Source organism: Rhynchophorus ferrugineus, unplaced genomic scaffold, assembly GCF_030347505.1.
Source record: "Rhynchophorus ferrugineus isolate W39M unplaced genomic scaffold, kcgeb_rfMv2 rfM2, whole genome shotgun sequence".
Classification (NCBI taxonomy): domain Eukaryota; kingdom Metazoa; phylum Arthropoda; class Insecta; order Coleoptera; family Curculionidae; genus Rhynchophorus; species Rhynchophorus ferrugineus.
Window position 1 is genome coordinate 39,231,916 of NW_027472581.1, and position 15,181 is coordinate 39,247,096.

The following is a 15,181-nucleotide window of genomic DNA, read 5'->3' on the forward strand; positions in this document are numbered from 1 at the left end:
AAAAAACGATTGAAAAGCCCAGAAGAAGAAATCGAGTGGAAACAAACAAGGATCAGTGACTATTGGTTACAGAAACCAATAGAGACAAAAAATAACTTTAGCAATCTGTCGGAAGAAATTGAAGAGAATATACAACCAATCCTTGAAAAAGTTGTTCCCAAACCACCACCAATAACAGTCTACAAGGTAGAAGTAATAAAACACATATATGACCTATTGAAAACCATCACTACGATCTACACAATTAAAACAGTGAGCTATGAAACAATACAAATCCAATTGTTCGAAGAGGAGCACTTTAAAGTTTTAGTAAAAGAATTAGATGAAAGAAACAACCAATACCATACATTCAGGCCAAAATCCGAGAGAACATTTAAATTCGTGTTAAAAGGATTACATCACGGGACGGACTTTAACACCATCAAGGTAGCCCTAGCTGAAAAAGGCCACGTAAATCGGTCGTAAATATTCACAATATACGACATCGCACGACAAAAAAACCTCTGCCTATGTTCTATACTGATTTAAAACCTAATGGAAATAATAAGGCGGTGTATGAAATCACCAAATTAGAAAACAATATCATTAAATGCGAACCACCACATACAAAAGAATTATACCAGAATGCACGAGGTGTCAAGCGCACGGGCACACAAAAACTTACTGCCGCAAATCAAACAGGAGAACACAAAACAGGAGATTGTACTCGCAAAGTTCGCGATGATAAAGTGAAATGTGCTAACTGTAACGGAAATCATCCAGCGAACTACAAGGGCTGCGCAGTTCACAAAGAACTGCAGCAGAAACTATATCCTGCCTTAAGAGAAAAAAGGCATCAACCGCAACAAAAACAATCCACACTTACAAGTCTACCGACCAGACCAAGTCAACCAGACATAACTTATGCCCAAATGGTTGAAAATGGTTCAGCACAAAATCGAGAAATCACATCACAACCTACTGAAAGTAGCAGCAACATTTCTAGATTAGAAAATCTGATGGCCAAATGAGTACGATGCTTGGCACAACCGTCATCAGCAAACTTGCTTAATCCCTGAAACCACTAGCTACAAAATCGCCATCTGGAATGCCAATGGGCTCAAACAACACGCTAAGGAACTAAAAATGTTCGTAACTGAACAAAATATTATCGTTATGATGATTTCTGAAACATATTTTACGGACAAACATTATTTTAAAATTCCCAAATATAAACTTTATCATACAAATCACCCTGATGATAAAGCATATGGAGGTACAGCCATAATAATTCGAGATGATATAAAGCACTGCAAAAAAGAAAAACTCCGCAAAGACTACCTACCAAGCTACCAGTATAACCATAGAGGAAGTCCATGGACCATTAACAATGTCTGCGATTTATTGCCCACCCAAACATAACAAGGCAGAACACTTTCAAGAACTCTTCAGTACGCTAGGTAATAGATTTATAGCCGGAGGAGATTAAAATGCAAAACATTTAATGGGGTTCAAGAATGATAACTTTAAAAGGCAAGGAACTGCTAAAAGCAATAAAGACAGATAATTTACAACATATCTCTACTGGTGAACCAACATATTGGCCTTCAGACAGAAATAAAAAGACAGATATTATAGATTTCTATATTACAAACAATATTGATACAAAAAAGTGTCATGCAGAATCATGTTTCGACCTGTCTTCTAATCATTCATCAATAATAGTAACAATTTCTTCAAAAATTACCATCAAAGATAAACCCCATTTTCTGTGCAATAATAGAACTAACTGGTCCTCATTTAGAGAAAACTTAGACCGAAACATCTCTAAACTGACCGTTAAAAACTGAAATGGATATAGAAATAGCAGCAATAAGTCTTACAAAAAGTATACAGGAGGCAGCATATTCCGCGACTCCTAACAGTGAAACATTTCCAAGAAAAAATATACATATATCATCTACAATACAGAAAAAAGAAAATTAAGATGGGATTGGCAAAAGTAAAGGACTTAAGAGAATGAAAGAAAATTTAATAGGGCAATAAAAGAGCTGAAAGAACTAATCCAAATTGAACAAAATTCAGGCATTCAAGAATACCTAGAAAACTTGACACCAACTGAGGCTACAGATTTTTCGTTGTGGAAAGCAACAAAAAAGCTTAGGAGATCCCACCAGCATAACCCACCTATTAAAACAAACGAAAATAATTGGGCCAGAAGCAATAAAGCGAAGGCAGACATTTTCTCAAAACACTTAAAAAACGTTTTTAAACCATTCCAGTCTCAGCTACATAAAGATGATGAAAATAAAATTACTAGCTTTCTAGATTCGCCATTTCAAATGGACTTGCCGCATGAGAAATTAACGGTCAAAAAAGTTAAACAAACAATAATGAGTAATCTCTCTAATAATTGTAAAAGCTCCTGGTTATGACTTAATTACCGGTGAAATTTTAAAAGAACAATCAGAAAAGGGTATAAAACATTTATATTTAATGCTATGCTACGAATTAATTATTTTCCTAGTATCTGGAAAGTAGCTAAAATATTAATGATTCTTAAACCAGGAAAAATACCAGAGGATGTGATCTCCTACCGACCTATAAGCTTATTACCGATAATCTCGAAAGTTTTCGAGAAATTATACATAAAAAAGCTAAACTATATAATAGAAAAAAGAAAAATTATTCCAGAACATCAGTTTGGCTTTCACAATAAGTATGGGACTATAGAACAAGTGCATAGACAAAATAAACACCGACCTAAATGCCAAAAAATATTGTTCGGCTGGTTTTCTAGATATATCTCAGACATCAGTATGACACAAAGTATGGCATACGGGCTTGTAGGTTAAACTAAAGAAACTTCTCCCTCATCTGGACTATCAGTTACAAAAATCGTATCTCACTGATAGAAATTTTATTGTAAATTAAGGCGATGAACATACCGAATTAAATCCCATATTTTCAGGAGTTACGCAAGGTAGTGTACTGGATCCAGTACTGTATCTTCTGTATACGGCCGATCTGTCCACCACAAAAATAACTACTGTGGCAACAAACGCAGACGACACAGCAATCTTAACATCCCATGAAGATCCAATCACAGCATCAATAAACCTACAAACCCACCTGGAACAAATACAATTATGGTTGAAGACATGGCGCATTAAAGCCAATGAAAAAAAATCCACACATGTAACGTTTACCCTGCCTAGAAAAACATGTCCACCAGTGAATATCAATCATCGTCAACTCCCCCAAGCAGAGCATGTTAAATATCTTGGTATGCAATTAGATCGACACCTAACCTGGAAGAAGCATATACTCTCTAAACGGAAACAACTTGCACTTAAATATTATCAAATATATTGGCTCATCGGGCGCAAATCCAAGTTATCATTAGATAACAAGTTATTGCTGTATGAGTTTATACTCAAGCCCATTTGGCCATATTGAATCCAACTATGGGGTACTCTAGAAAATCTAACATATCCATCATTCAATGGTTCCAAAATAAAGTGCATGCCATTGTTGATGCTCCGTACTATACTTATAATAAAGTGATACAACGCGATATTCCTCTAGAACCTATAACGAGTGTAATTCAACGTGTTTGTGTGAAGTACTTCGAAAGAGTGTCAGTGCATCCCAATGTACTCGCTAATCGGCTAAATACGCGACGTGATAGTGAAGTGCGTAGACTAAAACGTTTAACACCACCTGATCTGATTACTGGACATGTGTAGACTTTAGAATAAGACTAATTAATTAAGATAATATTTTATACAGAAGATTGCTTAATGAAGTGATTTTCTACATGCCATGAATATATAATATAGACATAAGAAATACTTATTGCCAATAGGGCAGATTATGGAATTACGAAGAGTAATAAAAAAATATTATTTTCAATTAGTTCACTGTCATAATATAATTTATGGTATAGCTGTATAAAACTACATAATTTTCTTATGGAAAGCTTATGGAAAGGATAAGAAATCAGTACCGAAATAATATAGAAATACATCTATTGAACAGGCGTTAGTTCAGTTGAAATCAATTAACCCTAACATAATATTAATATTTCAACATGACAGAACATCATACTTGAATAACAAAAATAATGGAAATATCAAAAAATTATTATAAAATTGAAAAGCCGTCTTATTTTATGAATAAAAAACCGACGAAAAACTAATGTATTAAATGAACAATTGAAATCTAACAATATTGAACAATTTTCAGGATTAAACATACATTCATCCTTTTTACTTATAATTTTTTTTAGTGGGTATGCCTTCTAGGCGTCCAACCTTTTCGCTATTAAAGCTAATTCCTAATTTATTATTTATTCAACAAGTCACAACTGTCCAAAAGGTAGTGCGAACAATTCTGTTCTAAAGACCTTTACCAGAATGATAATATAAGATATGCGTTATAAAAAAATTAAATATACATATTAATTTAAATATTATAATTACTATAATTAATTAAATTTGTATTTAATAACTATAAATAAACATTAAATAAAAATAACCTTAAATACTATAATTTGCAACTGATGGAAATGATAAGAAATCAGTATTCAGTATTGGTATTGTCTACATATAAATATATCAAATTCTGCTGATCAGGCTCTAGTTGGAATCAAATCACTTCTCAATTAATAGACATTAATTAAGACTTATTAATATAAAAAAATAAAATCTGAAAAATATTCTTACTTTCCGAATAAGAAGTAGAGGGAAAAGTAATATTTATTGACAATAAACAATTAGATTTGCTTAATATTCAATAATTATCAAGAATTACTAACATTTAATCCATTTATTAATCATACGTATATCAACTTCGACAATATTGAATCCATATATTATACAAGATAGATACAGGTAGTCTTTTAGTAGGTAGGCCTATATGAGGCAGTGTGCACGAGAATCATATTTAATCTATCAGTTAATTCATACAATTTGGAATACTATCTTAATCTATCTTAATTATACCAGTTGTTAATATTTTCAAAAATCTACAAAGTTTAGTGTGTATTAGGGTATTCAAATATGACCACTTTTCATTATTACCTTTACTAATATATTGAAAAACTTGATTCAAACATATTCAAACAAACATTCATTGTATTTTCATACTATTTAACATAAATATCCTTTTTCTCAATAGCAATTTTCTGATCATCAATTATTAATGTTCTTCAAACAAAATTTTAACATTTTACTAATAATTTACACCTTACTAATGCATTTCTATATTGTTTGATGCAAATTGTCTTCATTAAATATTATATAATTCTATTATCTCAACAAACTAACTGAAAAATGTTGTAGGCGTCCAGTTAATCTTAAAATATTATCTAACCAAAAGTACCCCTTGTAAAAAACATCGCGTGGTACCAGGCATGAGTAAATAGTAAATATCCCTGCGAGTGCGGTGAATCTTGAAGTATGATAGATCATCTAGCCGAATAGCACTTAAGATCTTAGCACATGGGCTGAAAAGTCCCAGGCCTAACACATAGATGGCGCTAGTTTTATTGCATTCACTGCTTTTTCATGATATACTACTCATAAGTTTGTGAGTTATTGTACTAAGAATGACATTACTTTTGTTATTTTTAAAATAATGGACAAAAACAAGTTCGTGTTTTAATTTTTCACTGCTATTCGATGAGAAAAGATATCGTGCAAGTGAGGCAATGGCTTGAAAAGTGTTATAAAGATTCTGCCCCCTCAGAACAGAAAAAACAATAAAACGTTGGCTTTCTGACTTCATACGTAGTATAAATGTGGTAGTGGAATAAATATTAGTAGTATAAATATTAGAGCGGCGCTGGAATGACTGTATGGCTTATGATGGGGATAACGTTGATGAATAAAGTCAATTTTGAACAAAAAAAGTTTTCTTTGTCTATGTGTACTAAGGAAGCTAAAATTATTTTCGATTTCTTAGGAATACGCTAAAAACAAGTTAATTCGTACACCTTATATATTATACTATTAACGTGACTATTGTCCAACGTGAAGTTGAAATGTTGCTATAAATATTGCAGAAAATTGTGGTTAGTAGTATACAAAATATAAAAGAATAAAAATAATCGTCGATTTTATAAATTAGGTCACTCAAAATGTACTGTAATAAAATAAATATTGTATACATAATATACATTTCTGTTCAAAATTAAATATCTTGGTAGTAACCAAATAGAACTATATTTCTTATTTAATTTGTACAACCAATAAAACAAAGGTAATAACACTTGTAAATCAATACACACACCTTCAACAAGTCGTTTTACAATAACAATTTCTTCCAAGAATGGCCTTCCGTTATCGATAAAAATATCTACGTGTACAAGAATTAAAATACTAAACTAACACAAACCGATTTGATCGTCGCCAGTACTAAAGACAATGAGCATCAGGGTTATTTATCGTACAAAAATAAATCAGTTTGGATTTTACGATTTTAAATTATTATACTTAAATACTTGTTCTAATTGGTCAGCATGTGTACTGAAACCGTACCTAGAATGCTAGAAAATATTTCATTTGCGGCAACCTCGTTTCATTGCAAGCTAGTCCAATACGCTGGAAGGGAATTGTGTAGAATGGCACAAACCCATTCATCAAGTATATGGCGGTACGCAAGGCCTTTCTGTCTGCAGGCGGCAGAGAAATTAGAGAGCTGGTGATACAGTACAAGTTGTGGGGCAACAGCCAGTAATTACGTGAAACGTTAGATATAATTGTAAAGTTACAAAGATAGTTGCATCAAGAGCAGATGCTATAATTACAAATTTCAAGGAAATCTACGTATCATTTACCCCAACAAGAAGCGAAAAAAGTACTTAACAAAATTTGAAAAGCAAATAATTCTTTTTAAAAAGTAACCGATTAAAGTAATATTTTAATACAATATTGTATTGATATCATAAACGTTTTAGCTTATATAAATACTTCCAAATGGTTCATCAGAAAATTCTGGAATAACAGAACTAATTTCTTTCCTCATGGCAAATTGCTTCGAATTGGACCAATTTATGACTCACGATTTTCTTCCAAATTGCGAGTTCTGGTTATTTTGTGAATGATTGTCATAGTTTGAGTTCCTTTAGGTCCTAAGAGATGTCTTAAAGCTTATATACCCTAAATAAACCCTATTAAATAAAAAATTATTAAATTACTTATTAATAAAATTATATTAGTCATGATAATAAATCTAACTTCTGAGATATATGTCTCTTCTTTTGCTCTATTCGTGTATCGATATTCGATGCCTTATTCTATTCACACTTGACGTCTGAGCCTCATCACTGAGTGCTACCAACTTTAGAATAAAAACCGTTCAAATGGACAAAAACCAAAATTTTAAAAATTCTAATACATTTTCAGAATAAGGTTTAAAATATTCATCAGTCTATATATATGAAAGAACTAATAATATATTAACTACTTTTTTTTGCTTTGACGAATGTCGTCATTTAAGGTGTAGGTATTAAGGAGACCCAGACAGGCATAAAGTGAATATATAAAATAATAAATTAAGAAAGGTTGGTTTGCGCAGTGGTAAAAGCGATACGACGGACCACCTACTGTTGCTATAGTCGCGTGTTCGAATCCTTCTAGGGCATGTTCGTAAATTTATGTTTGTAATTATTTAACATTTGTGATTGTCTTTAGGCAGCAGTGCAAAATCCGGCACGAAAAATGATTCCAGTCACGCCAGTGAACAGGATGGGTAAAACCGGATGTCTTCTGGGATGATTTCTAAGTTGATCACTCGCCAGTCGGTAGACTTAATACTGAGGACCGTGGTTCAGCCCACCTTAAACTGTAGGTCAAGTCCAGATAAACCTTTGTTGGTAAAAGGGAGACTTTAGAATACACCAATAGGAGGGACTAAAAGTAAATGGTGTATATACAATTTAAAAATGTGACACAAATACAAGACTTCAAACACAACCATAACGAAATAGAGCATCTATACAGAGAGCACACATTAGTACTCATACCGAAGTCGTAAGGGTTACTTGGTCTATCGATTTCTTGAGAAAATCGATTTCTTGTAGAAATCCGAGGACTCTGTCTGTATTTTTTCCTGTTAAAGCGTTTCTAAAATTTTGAAGCCCATCGCCATTTGAAGCGACAAAACTCACAGTGACTCACACATCAAGTGACCGTACGAGAAACGACACTCACCCAATTTCAGTCGATTCAGAGCTACGGCATGGTGACGAAGGGAAGGAACGCGAAGAGAGGAGCAAAAAGTCGCTTTAACTCCAAAGAGCCTGTTGTGATTGGCCTACTGGGTGACCGACGTTGTACCTCGTTCGTGGCGAAACAAGAAACGAATGGGATAAAACAAATATTTCTGAAGGGAGAGGAGAGGAGGCTGCCGATTTAGCCGCACTATCCACGCGCTCATTTCCCGTTATGCCAACATCAGAAGGAATGCACTGTAAATTTGTTCTGTAGCCATTCAGATAAAGGGTACAGATGATTGACAATGACTCGGTGAGCAGGAGATGGCTGAACTTGTGTTCGAGGAAATGTCCCAGAGCATTTCGGGAATCAGTAAGGATTAGCCAATCTTTGAAGGATTGTGTTGTGATATAGGATAAAGCCTTGAATATCGCGGAGAGTTCAGAGATCGATATTGAACCCTGTCCAACATCATCAACATCATGATGAATCAAATCTTTGCAGACATTTCCAAACAATGATGAAAATCTAAAACAAGAAAAGTGGCTACCAGTTGAACCATTTCAACATCATAAGAAAAGTTTTCTGTAGCATATTGCGACTTGCGATGAAAAGTCCGTTGTTATATATTGAATTAGTTCCGTGAAAAATTATATATTGAACCGACTTCAAAAAATAAATAAGGAACTAGACTAGGGCTACCTAGTCTAGGTGATTTGCCAAATGTTTCAAACAAACTAGAACAAAGAAAGTTGCTGCCCTATTGGAAATCGAATCAACGACCTCCGCGTGTGAGCTCAACGTTCTAACCATTACACTATAGAAACAGTTGACAACAACGTTTCTACGACGTCTCATATGATATGGTTAGTGCTTAAAAAGTAAATTGACTGACTTTTACACTGAACTAATTCCAATTTTACGTCACATCATTTTAACAATAACATTATACACCAATATCACATTATTCTAGATAAAAAATATGTAAAAACATTACGTAAGAAATATTTTAAATATAGTTAAAGACGTTAACAGACTATTTCATTTTAAATAAAAAATAATAGTTAAATATACGACAGTTTCAAAATTTGTTTTGATTGAGATGTATATGCATAGTTCGCTAGACGTTTTAATGAGCTACTTAAATTACGCTGCTTAAACATCACTTATATGGGACTATTGAACCTATTAACCACCTTTAAAGAGGATGTGGGTACCACGTTCAAACAACTTCATCCCTTTGTGCTCCGCCCCGTTCTCTTTGACAAAGTTCTGTCCCGTCTAAATTCGTCGCTATATGTGAACGAGCGTACATTATCGTCACATTTCCAATTATTAATTTCCAGTTAGGTATGCTACGGCGCTCGACGAGAGAGCTAATTATTGAAATTTTTCGAAATTACTCGCCAATATTCAAGTGGCCTATTCAAAGGCGCCGCAATGAAAAAAAACCTTTCGATGAAGTGCTAATCCGAGATAATGATTTCGTAGCGGCGAAAGGCCGTGCCCACTAGACGTTCCGCGGCTCTTAATTATAATTTAATGACAATCCATTGAGATGAAAGGCAAACCTGAATAGGCGGAAAAACGCGATTCTCTAGTTGGAATAAAAAAAGTTAATTCGACTTCAATTCCTATTAGTCTTGAAATATTCCGTTAATACGGTCTAATAGGTTTCAATAATTTTGCGATTATTCACTCCAAGCTTAGTAATAAATAAAATACGGTGAAATTGATAATAACTCATGGCGTAAAAAGTTTCCGGGCAAACTATTTTACTTTTGAGGGATGCTATTATGGTGATTTATGCAGTTATGTACCTTAAGATTAATGAAATCTGTGACTACAAACAAATGGCTATTTATTTAAACTAGATCTTTCATATTCCATTATGACATTAAGTAAGATGATAATTAACTAACCCTTTATTTTGAATACACTCATAATATGAAAACTGAATATATTTTAATATGAGTAATACTAAAATCTGACTTTTTAAATGTTTAGAGAACTCTGCTGACACCCTTCTGAATATTTAATAATACCTAACAAGTCAATTGAAAAGTCTCCGACATCCTATAGTAAAACACATTTTTTTGGCAAAATTAGTTTTTTTATTCAATATAATTCCCTGCAAAGGGATACACTGATTATAGGGACCCTCCAACTTTACGATACCATTTTTGTAGTACGATTTGTCCTTTGCTTCAAAATAGGCCTCAGTTTCGGCGATCATCTCTTCATTCGACGAAAATTTCTCCCCAGCGAGCATTCTTTTGAGATCTGAGAACAGGAAATAGTTGCTGGGGGTCAGATCTGGAGAATACGGTGAATGAGGAAGCAATTCGAAGCCCAATTCATGGATTTTTGCCATCGTTTTCACTGACTTGTAACCTTCAAACTGTCCAATAAAGCTATATAATAGTCGCTGTTGATGAACCTTCCTTCTTCAAGGTAGTCAATGAAAATTATTCCATGCGCATTCCAAAATACAGACGCCATAACCTTGTCAGCCCACCGTTTTGCGTTTGTGTACGTTTTCCCATGCCCATGCACTCAGATGACTCTCGATTGGACTTCGGAGTGAAATGATGGAGCCATGTTTCATCCATTGTCACATATCTATGCAAAAGCTCGGGTTTATTACGCATCTTCAAACACTACTCCTAATCATCAACTCGTCACAATTTCTTTCCCTTTTATCAACACGCGAAATTCCTTTTTTTGCATTTTTTTTTCACAATAACAAAAGTTGCTTCACTCAAAATGCTATAATCCACAATCACAATCACGCATGTTTTGAGGGTTTTAGTTTTAACTGAAAACATATGGATTTAATTCTAGTAGCGCATATATATGTCAGGCCGGGGACTTTTTAATTGACCTGTTAATGCTTATCAAATGATGAGTGGCACCGTAGAAGTAATTCCAGAAGGCATTTGCATCTCATTCAATATATTTACTGGAGTAACTATATAATAATTGCCAATATTTCATATACTAAATATTACTCTAAAGTCTACATATGTGCTCTAATTAGATTTGATTGTAGTAAACGTTTTAGTCCATGTACTTCGCTGTTTTCCCTCACCTTCAGGTGAGCTGGCAAGTCCACTGAGCTGCTGTAACACTCTTCGAAGTGATTGTATTCCCATACTCCATGATTGTATTCCGTATGTCCAAATGGGTGTAAGGGTATACTAAATATTGCTCTAAAGTCTACATATGTGCATTAATTAGATTTGATTGTAGTAAACGTTTTAGTCCACGTACTTCGCTATTTTCCTCACCTTCAGGTGAGCTGGCAAGTCCACTGAACTGCTGTAACACTCTTTCGAAGTGATTGTTCCCATACCCCATGATTGTATTCCGTATGTCCAAATGGGTGTAAGTATTGATTTGTATAGCAGTTCCTTGTTCTTCGATTTCTTAAGAACTTCGATATGAGACTTGGGACAAGCTGATACATTTGATTTAGTTTAAGTCCAAATACTCCTCATTTGATAAGTATGTTGAACTATTTAAGGGAATGTTTTTCTAAAAATTACAACGTGTTGAGGAAATACGTCTTCACCCTAAGAATATAGAAATTTGGAACTGCCCTACTGAAGTATCTGACATAATTAGGTTAACTAAAAAAGATGTGGAGCACGTGAATGTATTAGTAGAGAGCTACTCACGAAAAACGAAACTTTATTAAGTTCTGGCGATTTACAAATTCGGCAGGGATAGCATTAGCTTTAATAGTAGTAAAAGTCAATGGCAAAATTGGGCCGGGTAAAGCCATCTCCTGGGTATTTAAATAAACAATAAAGCAATTTTAATTTTTAAAAATAATAAACCATTTAAAACTATCTTTACATACAATAAAACAATTTTAGACTGACTATGTTGTTATTTATTAGTCAGTCTCTGATGTCCAATCACGGCACATGACAAGTTAAACGATGGGACAACCAGCTCAAATCAAAAAACTATATTATCTAAATGAGTGTACTTTAGGGGCCCAACTTTAAATCAAAAGCTATTTATGTTATAAAAAAACACGTCCATTACAAAGAAATACATTCAAAATACATCATTCATCAAACTAATGATAGATGCCAATTTTTGACCAGCGACATCATTGGTCAATGCCGCACAATAGATACAGCCGTAATAGGAAATAAGCTTACAGCAATACTTCCTCAAATTGTTAAGCAAGGTGCAATCCTTTTAATTTTTTTTTCTGTGATTTTCCATCAGTTGTCAGGTCGCAAGTCTATGCCAATAATTCGCAATCGACCGATTCCGTTAAAGTCAACATAACCCAGGCTATGGCTGGACCAATGCAACATTACAATATCGTTTTATACAACTATTAAAATGTTCAATATCGTTATTTGTTAAAAGTCTAATCATTACATCAGCATTACATCACCCAACTAATGGCACCAGACAGAATCTTCCATCTACATCAATGAGGGTGTCAAAAATAGTCATCAAGAGGCATATAATAGCAACATGTTTAAATCAAACCAAAAAATAAAATATCTCATTTCTTAAACTGTAAACATAACACATGAAAAAAACTTTAATAAAAAAATAAATAATATATAAATAATATCTTTAATAGAATTAATAGAAAATAACTATAACTGAATTAATTTTACAGTTAGAATGATGCCTAAATAAGGAAACTGTATTTAAATTAACTCCAAACTAAAAACTAGTAAAATAAAAGAAGCATTTTTAGAACACCTGCAGTATAAAATCATTAAATAGAAATGTAAAATGCTAGTAGATTTTCAGAGAAAATAACTAACATCAAACAGTAGACTGATTACCTTTCTTGGTATTAAGTATCCTTAGAATAAAAAAAACAGTAATCTACTTTCAACGAGAAAACTAAATTAATCACGATATTAGGTCAATTATAGTTGTTCCAGTTTAGTTGCCGTATTGACTGCATCAAATTAGCGGTCAACTAGATCTTGGTTACGGTTTTTCTCTCCATATACGGGTGTTAAAAGAGATTTTCAGATTATGTCCATTTGTCTCGTTTCCGCTATCGAGAATATCCACCATGCATGAATATTTGCGGATGTTACTGGTGAATGTACACTGAATGTTGCAACTATTTGTGCTTTAAATCATTGATTTTAGCGATGTGTAAGGTTGGGGCGATATTTTAATGAAATTTTTTTCCATCTCTTTCACAATTCTTTACATGACACTTAAATGAAAAGATTTACAATAAATATATGTGTTTATTGTTTTATCAGTTGTAAGATTTATGTAAATTAATGATAACACTTTTATTGAATATGAACATATTTTTAAATACGAACTTATTTGCCTGTCATTTCACACAAATTCCTTTTTAGTTATTCTCTTATAAAAAATAGAATATTAAAGAGACGTTGAATTCCTATAAATCATTAAAATAAATATTGTGTAGCAACTATCTAAAATCCAAAAAACATAATATTATTTTCACTGATAGCAGACAGCTTCGCAATATAAGGTACTTTCTTCGCTGTCGATTAATAAATTATCACTGCTAAAAATTAAGATCAGCAGACTGAAGCAGATAATTTGTTAAAAAGATTTTAACACGACGCACTAGTGTTAGTTCACAAGCTAAACGTAATAATTTGGAACATAGTACTATAGTTATATTTGCCAACAATACTGACATCATGCTTGTAAGCAAAGATAAAAAACCAACAATAATGAAATTGCAAATACCAATAAACGAAATTAACAATTGGATCAAGCAATGGAAAATTCAGTTCAGATGGGACTAAGTCTGTTCATGTGACTGTTGCAAATAAGAGAAATCCATACTTATCTGTCAGAATAAATAATATTCAAGTGTTATATACTACGGCAGCAAAATATTTGGGAACAATATTGGATACGAAATTACTCTGGAAAGCTCACGTAAAGATGGAATAGGATCCGGATAATAAATTTAGAATAATGCCCAGAAGAGGAATCTGAACATAATCAAGCAGTTTCTTAAAAATTTTGTCTTTTCCAAATAAAATAAACAACAAATCGACAAGCCGCAATACAGCTTTCCATTAACGCCACTACCAGAATAAAGATTGAACCCTTTCCAATTAGAACTACGGTACTCTCAATATAGAAGTCTACTAATGTTGAATAATGCTCAAAATAAATAAAACATAAAAAAATAACCCAAAACTATAATTATACCATATTGTGATTTATGCAAATATATTGTAAATTGGATGCAGTTCTTGTTACGAAACAGAACGGATGCTTCTACCAATTTATGAATTATTCATTTTTAGCTTATTTTAAATGTTTAATAATTTTAAATAAATATAAGTTACAAAGGCCATAATTCTTTTATTTTTAAATTTTACATATTGTAATGTTACAATATATAAATATTATGTAAATTTCGGAAAAACGATATATGAATTAGCCATTATTTAAAATAATTAATGATACAACATTAATTCACTTACCGCTTTCCTATCTTTGTTGACAATTTCTAATGGTGCTTGAATACTGGGTTTGCCCAAATACCAATCTTCAATAGGATTATAGTCTGCCAGATACTTGACCAGACGTGGAACATTTACATAATTGTCATCATCAAAATGACAAAACCATCTGAAAGAACAAAATAACAATTATAATATATATCACATATATAAATAAATAAAATATAGTTAACAATATTCTTAAAGCGCATTTTTTAAGATCCCTAAAAATCGCAAGCAGAAAAATAGGAAATTCGACCGAATCTATTATATGGTCTAGATACAGTTTAACAACAGTTACCTAACGGTTAAGATTGTTTCAACGATAACACAACATTCGATTAACATCAAATACTAAAAAATATTAGTATTTCGAAACTCAATCTCCAAAATCGATTTACATAAATTCGACATCATGTTCTGAAACGAATATTAAAGCCATCTCAAAGAAAAATGTAATTTAGTTGACCTCAATTTAATTCA

The 15,181-nt window shown here is 32.7% G+C and overlaps 1 protein-coding gene across 2 annotated transcripts in view; it reads right to left on the bottom strand.

Moving 5' to 3' along the window:
* The window catches only part of fng (fringe), a 271,035-nt gene that overhangs the window by 114,376 nt on the left and 141,478 nt on the right, over nucleotides 1-15,181 (bottom strand). For both annotated transcript variants that reach the window (XM_076397535.1, XM_076397533.1), the window contains exon 5: nucleotides 14,681-14,828. In XM_076397535.1, coding sequence (XP_076253650.1) covers nucleotides 14,681-14,828 — 148 coding nt within the window. The remainder of the gene's footprint in view (nucleotides 1-14,680; nucleotides 14,829-15,181) is intronic.